This window comes from Nothobranchius furzeri, chromosome 5 (genome assembly GCF_043380555.1).
Source record: "Nothobranchius furzeri strain GRZ-AD chromosome 5, NfurGRZ-RIMD1, whole genome shotgun sequence".
NCBI lineage: Eukaryota > Metazoa > Chordata > Actinopteri > Cyprinodontiformes > Nothobranchiidae > Nothobranchius > Nothobranchius furzeri.
The window spans coordinates 73,274,436-73,281,265 of record NC_091745.1 but is presented as its reverse complement, the minus strand read 5'-3'; the positions used below and the strand labels follow the sequence as shown (position 1 = coordinate 73,281,265).

The window sequence follows — 6,830 nt, the reverse complement described above, 5'->3', positions numbered from 1 at the left end:
TTTTGAATTTAACACATTTATTTGTAAGAATTTCAGTTTATAAAATGCTTCACTGTAATGTGCGACCACACGTATGCTTACAGTGTTTAACGTTGACCTCTTATTGGACTGTGAGTTGCTGTTTTCTTCAGTCACAGTTATGCTGAAATGATCAAGAACTGGTAACACCAGCAGCCACTTTTACAGCACAGCTACCTTACAGGATGATCTTCACAAGTTATGTTTACTTCAGCAAAAGCCAATTGACTTTGATGTCCGACAAGTGATTTTAGAAAAGGTTAGCTGCAGCTGGCCCAGTGAAGTAAAACCAATACAATTAATTCCTTAAACTTAATTATGAATGGATTGATCAAAGTTTCACTGTATTGTTTAAAAAGGTTTAATGGCAAGAAAACCCGACTTGAAACCTTCACATCTTGAACGTTGTGCGTGCATACAGTTAAAGCTTTTATCTGTAGTAACAACAATAATGAATAAGTAATGTTTTAAAGAGGTCTTCTGGTACACTTTAAAGATAAGGGTGGAAGCATCCAGGCTGGTAACAGAAGAATTCAGATCTTTCCAGGGAAACTCCCATCTTCTATCTGCTCATCCCATTTAGACACCTGTAAAAGATAAAGGAAATGAGTATGAATTCATAGAAATTCTACTTTACATGCATAACATTACAATCAATCAACTGCCAGACCCAAAGAACGTGGCAACCTCAACAATCAGACACATAAATTGTAGGGTTTTTTTCTTTTACTGTTGTGAACTTAAACAAAAGCTGACATGATTTATGATAGAGGCCAAACTACTTCATTATGAATCTGACAAAATAAAGTATCAGAGCCACTAACCCAGCTGACAGGACAGAGGCTTTGGTAAACCCTCTGGTACCACACACAGGGGGACACATCCTGGCCTTTGGATGTCAAGGCCTTGTTGCACCGATGGAAATCTGAAGCACAGAAGAAAAAAAAACAACAACATCTGATTAGTATATTAACATTTACCAACAATACCGATTCAAAGCCACAAATGTACAACACGTCGCCTGACTAAATTATTGTTGTTTAGTGACACAGGCACCAAACAGTCGTGAATATTTATTTATTGGTCATGTTCTCACCCAGGTAGTTCTGGTAGCAGTTGCGGGTCTGGTTGGTGTTGGGAAAGCGGGCGTCAAACGGAGCCGTCCTGTAGTTTTTGATCTTCTCATCGATAACGTCAGCCATTGTTAAGTGAGATCGAGGGGAGCTGAAACAGTAAAAGGTTCAAAGTTAACACACGGATAAAACGTGTTTATCTAAAGTTTTTTTCAAATGACAAACTAACCACCTTTAGCTAAGTTAATAGAGCTAAAACTAGCTCATGCTAGTTAGCTCGAAACTAACCCTTTTAAAAAATAGCTAAAACCCTATTTTTTCTTGTAACGCGCAAAATGAAATGAGATTATCGTTTATTCCATTGTTATAAATTAGCACACAAAAGAAACACAAATGAGACTATCTAAATGCTGTTCTTAAAAGCAAAACATTTTGGAGTTCAACGACTAACCTTGAGAACGCTAACGATCGTCTCCACCGGAAAATGTCAACTTGTGCGACGCGCAAGGGATGCTGGGATATGGAGTCGTAGGCTATTAATAGAGCTTTGCCGATGTCGTTACCCAAATGGATTAAAAGACAGACAAATTGATCATGTATTTGATTTTATGTGTTTTGAGGTATTTCTATCCTTTTCTTACCAATTTATCTTCAAAGAAATAGGAGTTTGAAGTTTTAGAAGGGAAATAACCAGATTGTGACTACAAATTTTTTTACTCTTGTTTTTTTTCTCCAGCTTTAAGCGTTAGCAAAAGTTCTTGCTTCACTGCAATTGACTGCAATTTTGGCAAAAATAAATAAATAAATAAATAAATAAATAAATGTGTAACATAAAATTACTTTATTTACACTGATAGTAAGGTAACCGAATAGGAAAAAATTGCATTCATACCATCTCGCTTTCAGCAAAAAGATCCGGTAAATTGTGAAGTAGGCTACATTCATAAGCATCCCAAACTTGCAGTCTCAAGTTTCAAATCATCTGTGCCTTTGCTGAAAAACATTCCTTGGACGTGGAAAAACCAGGTGGTGAAAACCATCCTTAAAGTTGCCCTTCACCTGTGGTCATCGGTTGCCTGTGTGATGTTGGAGCATTTTTGTTGCTGGCAGAGACGTGAAACCTAAAACCACGGATATTTACATCTATAAGCAAATGCTGACAGCCGGAGAAATCACAAATCTCCACTTTGGTCGGAGGTTTTTGAAAGAATTGTTTTGGTGGTGTTTGTCTTCACTTTCGAGAAAGGAAAGGGGAAAAAATCCTTTGTAACATTTGCACATTGAACCTTTACTTCAGAAAAAAGGACATATGACATAAACATGACTCATAAATAAGGGCAGATTTAAAAATGAATATTGGCCTAAAATTCTTGTTCCGCATACTGAAGGCAAAATTACCATCATAACAGGGTGCCTGTGACTCAGGTGTTAGCGTGTTTAGTCTTCTAATGGGTAGAGATGGGTAGCTAAAGCCATCAAATGTCAGAATGTCCTGGAGAAAGACACCAAATCCCACGTTGCTTCATTGTGTTTATCAGTTTAATGCAAACAATCCTGTTTGAAAGCCTCAAACCATTCTTTTTTTTTTTTTGTAGTAAAAGGTAATTGCTCAAAATGGTTAACACTAAGCCACAACCAAAAAGCTTGAAACTCATATAGGCATGGAATAAACCAACAGATGTCTCACAAAAAGATGCTGGAAACCTTTTTGGGCTTTAAAATCAGATGATAAATATTTGTCGATGTCACGGAAAAAACAGTTTGATGTTTCAAGAATTCTATTTAAAGTCATCTGGGCAAACTGCTTTTATTTTTTGGGACTCAGCTAGTAAACTAAAAGTATTCATTCAGCCTAAATGCTCAAAATCTGAGTAATGGGCCTGAAAATAGCAACTTTATCTCATTTGTGAAGCACTTTGCTACCACCAATCAATGGCCCAAAGTGCTGAATGCAAAACAATAATAGAAAGGTGATTTAAAAAAAATGCACAATAAAATATATAAAAACCAAACCATAAAACATACTAAACTGTAAACCGGTTAGGGCCTAACTAGTTGGCCAAACAAAAGGACCAATGGCAACTTAGGTCGCCCTAAGATATCGGGTGAAGTTACCTTTAAGTTTCCTTTAAAACTCCATAGTGACGTTGAGCTTCCAATCTCAAGGGGAAGTTGATTCCACAGCTTCAGGGCTAAAACTACGTGACTTGAGCTTAGCCCTGTGGGACCACCAGTGGGTGCTTATCCAAGGAGCGCTGGCCTTGTGTAGGTACGTACTTCGTCAAAAGCTCTGCTAGGGTGGAGCTGTCTCTGCAAGTGCCTTAAATACTAAGACCAATTCTTCACCAACAACTGATATCGTCCAAAATTGGGGATACGTATGTGTTCCCACTTCTTCACCCCATATGTAAACCTGACGGCAGCATTTTGCAGCAGCTGAAGCCTGGCGGTCACAGCTTAGGGTGAGTCACAATAATCAGTTGTGATAGGACAAAAGTGTCTGAGATGACTACCTGCTAACTTTAATGACAGCATTAGGCTAATGTCACTGGTGCTGTACATTCGGTCCAAATTCAAATGCAAAAACTGGAAAAAATCGAGCTTTTAAATGACACGATCCTCATCTGTAAACTTGAGGAGTCCATAAGTCGGGACATTGGGACAGCGCTCTTTCTCTTTCCAACAGCATCTTCCTGTTAAAGCGTGGGTCAAAGGTCACAGGTGCCTACATCTAGCTTCCTGTCACTATGAGTGTGTTTCCTTCATCCTCTTTCTAGCAAACCCCCCAGTTAATGCATTTTCTCTGTTTTGGGATTTCGTTTTAGCTTTAGCATCCATTATACTGTGTCTGATTTGAATGGAAGCAGCATTCAGATCCTTGCAAGCAATCTTAGTTTTTTCTTTTATGTTTCATCCGGATGAGAAATGTACAAACCAGTTTCTCTTTGATACAATTGGGAAAAATCGGTACTCACAGTAAAACGCACCGAACACAAATATGTTTAAATTTACCCTTGCCTGATTTTCTACCAATCTCTCCCTTTCTTTTTGACTCAGCCAGGATATAGGTGTTGTCCAAAGCAAAGGAAGGAAACTCTGTCACTTGGAACAATGGGCCCGTTACTCTATCTATAGACCCAGAGCGGCCGAGAACCAGAGAGAGAGAGAGACAGCAAATCTATTGCTCTTTGAAAAGAAAACCTAAGAAATAGGTATTTTTTTGTCGGAATAGTACACATCTAACGGATTAGTGGAACCGAGGCCTTTAAATTATGGATTTTCATCGTGAGGCGAGGCTACGTGTGAGAACCGAGGGTCTTTAGACTCCTTCTTTTACATGAAACTGGCTAAGGATTGTTATAACTCTGCAAAAGTTAAAGTGGGTAAGTCCGTTCAAAATATAATTAAAAAATCTTTCAGTGCAATTTTGCCTAGAGTGACAAAACCCGAGTTAACGTTCAGACGTTTAAGTCAGAGCTTAAAGAACAGTTGGTAGGTTTTTACAAAGGTACATTTAACTTTTCACCATAAAGGCTTGATTGCAGGTTGACAAACACGTGTTTTGAGCTTTTGTTTAACCAACTGTCTGAAATGAAATGGAAAAATGGACAGGCATTGACCTTGAAGTGGGATTTTCCCAGTCTCCGCGACAGCTGGACCTGAGTCCTGCAAAAACACGTTTCCTGTTTGAGAATGGGAAACACACACACTGATTTTCAGGGGCTTTTTGGAAAGGAAGGCGGGTGATTTCTTTTTTGTTTGTTTTCACCATGTTGACAACCTGCTGCAGGTATCCTGTTTGTATTTTTTAATAATGACATCATCCCATTGTTATATTGTTGCATCCCTGGCATCTGTCACGGACACGAAGCTCGGCTACAGCTTGGAAAATAGCTTCACATTTATTATATCCAATCAAATATGACCGATTCCTGAATTAACAGCTGATTGTACATTTCTTTCTTTTCAGATGGAGGGGCCTGGCAGTCCTCGCGTCAGAAAACTGCACTTCCCAGTTGGATTGTGGATCAACTCCCCCAGAAAACATTTTGCCAAACTAGGACGTCGCTGGCCGAGCGCCATCTCCGTCAAGTTAGTCAGGAAATACCTTCATAGTTTGATCATTTCATTAATCATGCCAGCTTTTATGAGACTTAACTCCCAGTTATCATCAGGGTGGTTAAAACTCAGTTTGTGTGTCTTATCTGATGAGTTTCTCTCAAGTCTTATTTTAGCCCTTGATGTTTTTCGGTTATATTTCCCAGCTGACTTCCTTTCTCCTTCCTGTTCCCTCCATCTGTCCCCCGCTCCCTCTCTGTTGTTTCCAGGTCGACTACCAGCTCTGACGCCACCTCGCTCCACGAGGCCCCCTCTGCTCCTTCCTCTTCCCTCTCTAACTCCACCCCCTCGCTGGCTTCCCCTTCTCCAACCACGTCTTCTTCCCCGGCCATTCTCAGGCCTCGACCTGCTGGCCCCCAGTCCCGCACAAAGCGTCTTTCTAATCTCTTTCTGCGAGGGCGCTCCAACAGCGACCGGGACCGGGCGGTAGGGGAGACGGAGAGAGACATTTGGGCTCACTCGGCTAACCCTGCGTCCCATCACTACCTGGCCCCTGGCTCTTCCTCGGGTCTGATAAAGATCTATGGGGATGCTCTCTACAGTGGAGCCAACTATCGCTCTCTGCTGGCCAACATTCACTCCACAGCCAGGCAGCTCATTGTCCAGGTCATCACTCGGTATACCGAAAGAGAAAGAGAAGACACGGATGATGCAGGTTTGAGGGATTCATTTGATGTCCATTACTGGCTTAAATAAACAAACCAATTGGCAATGGCCCAATAGAAACCCTACTACCACTGTTAATTTTAAACTTCATTGGGACAATGGTGGGAGTGGAGTTAAGGGCCCACCCCTTAACAGGAGGGTTGCTGGTTCAAGCCCTGTTTGTCGTAGTTGTTTTGTCCTTGGGCAGGACACTTGACCCACCTTGCCGACTGGTGGTGCCTGTGTACGGCAGCCTCGCCTCTGTCAGTGCGGCCCAGGGTAGGCGTGGCTGCACTGTAGCTCATCACCATCGTGTGAATGTGTGTGAATAACTGGTTGCGTTGTAAAGTGCCTTGGGTGGCTGTAGAACCCTAGAAGGTGCTATTAGAAATACAGGCCTTTTACTATTCATCCATCCTCTTCTTTCTGCCTTTCCTTCATTACTCTCTAGTGGTCCAGAGACACAGCCCTGAGGACTTCCTGTTGTGTGATGTCATTGGGAAGCCTGTCCAGCAGCCAGATGGAGCTATCAAGTGGGAGACAGAGTGCCGCAGAAGTGTTGCCCCATGGGAGTGCCCTTTGTTGTTAGTGGACATGTGGCGGCCCAAGGATGGATTTGAGAGACGCTTTGAAATCCACAGGAAGGACGACTACGAGAAAGAAGAAAGAGAAAAAGAGAAGGAGCGGGAGGGTCACCAAGGTGCGTGTGTGTGTGTGTGTGTGTGTGTGTGTGTGTGTGTGTGTGTGTGTGTGTGTGTGTGTGTGTGTGTGTGTGTGTGTGTGTGTGTGTGTGTGTGTGTGTGTGTGTGTGTGTGTGTGAGACATGTGGCCGATGGGATGAACCTCTGGTTCTTAATGTGTTGCAGAGTGAAACTGGCGGATGATGTGGTTGTCTGTGCAACAGGTGTGCGCTGGAGGAACAGGATGCCATCTGGACCAGAGGAGGGCGAGCGCGGTCATCGCGGAAGGAACAGC

General features: G+C 42.0%; 2 protein-coding genes across 5 annotated transcripts in view; one reads left to right on the top strand and one right to left on the bottom strand.

Annotated features, from left to right (window-relative positions):
- On the bottom strand, positions 1-1,635 carry cox6b2 (cytochrome c oxidase subunit 6B2). Of its 3 annotated transcripts, none has more exons than XM_015950149.3 (4): positions 1,543-1,635; positions 1,115-1,242; positions 843-943; positions 1-605 (listed from the first exon to the last, which is right to left on the bottom strand). In XM_015950149.3, exons 2-4 carry the CDS (start codon positions 1,218-1,220, stop codon positions 552-554), a joined length of 261 nt encoding a protein of 86 aa, XP_015805635.1. In that variant the 5' UTR covers positions 1,221-1,242; positions 1,543-1,635; the 3' UTR covers positions 1-551. The 3 variants fall into 3 exon arrangements, with proteins under 3 accessions (XP_015805635.1, XP_070407196.1, XP_070407195.1); XM_070551095.1 differs by lacking the exon at positions 1,543-1,635 and adding an exon at positions 1,380-1,532; XM_070551094.1 differs by lacking the exon at positions 1,543-1,635 and adding an exon at positions 1,324-1,524.
- Positions 1,636-4,020: 2,385 nt separating this feature from the next.
- Positions 4,021-6,830, top strand: part of rasip1 (Ras interacting protein 1) — a 17,666-nt gene continuing 14,856 nt past the window's right edge. For both annotated transcript variants that reach the window (XM_054741022.2, XM_054741021.2), the window contains exons 1-5: positions 4,021-4,474; positions 5,062-5,183; positions 5,420-5,865; positions 6,307-6,555; positions 6,760-6,830. The exon at positions 6,760-6,830 is cut by the window's right edge. In XM_054741022.2, coding sequence (XP_054596997.2) covers positions 5,062-5,183; positions 5,420-5,865; positions 6,307-6,555; positions 6,760-6,830 — 888 coding nt within the window. In that variant the 5' untranslated portion in view covers positions 4,021-4,474. The remainder of the gene's footprint in view (positions 4,475-5,061; positions 5,184-5,419; positions 5,866-6,306; positions 6,556-6,759) is intronic.

Excerpts from the sequence above, each read along its gene's own strand:
- cox6b2 (XM_015950149.3), bottom strand. The coding sequence starts at position 1,220 with ATGGCTGACGTTATCGATGAGAAGATCAAAAACTACAGGACGGCTCCG. Across the intron at positions 944-1,114 it reads CTGCTACCAGAACTACCTGG|ATTTCCATCGGTGCAACAAG; the intron begins GTGAGAACATGA and ends TCTGTGCTTCAG. Across the intron at positions 606-842 it reads GCCTCTGTCCTGTCAGCTGG|GTGTCTAAATGGGATGAGCA; the intron begins GTTAGTGGCTCT and ends TATCTTTTACAG.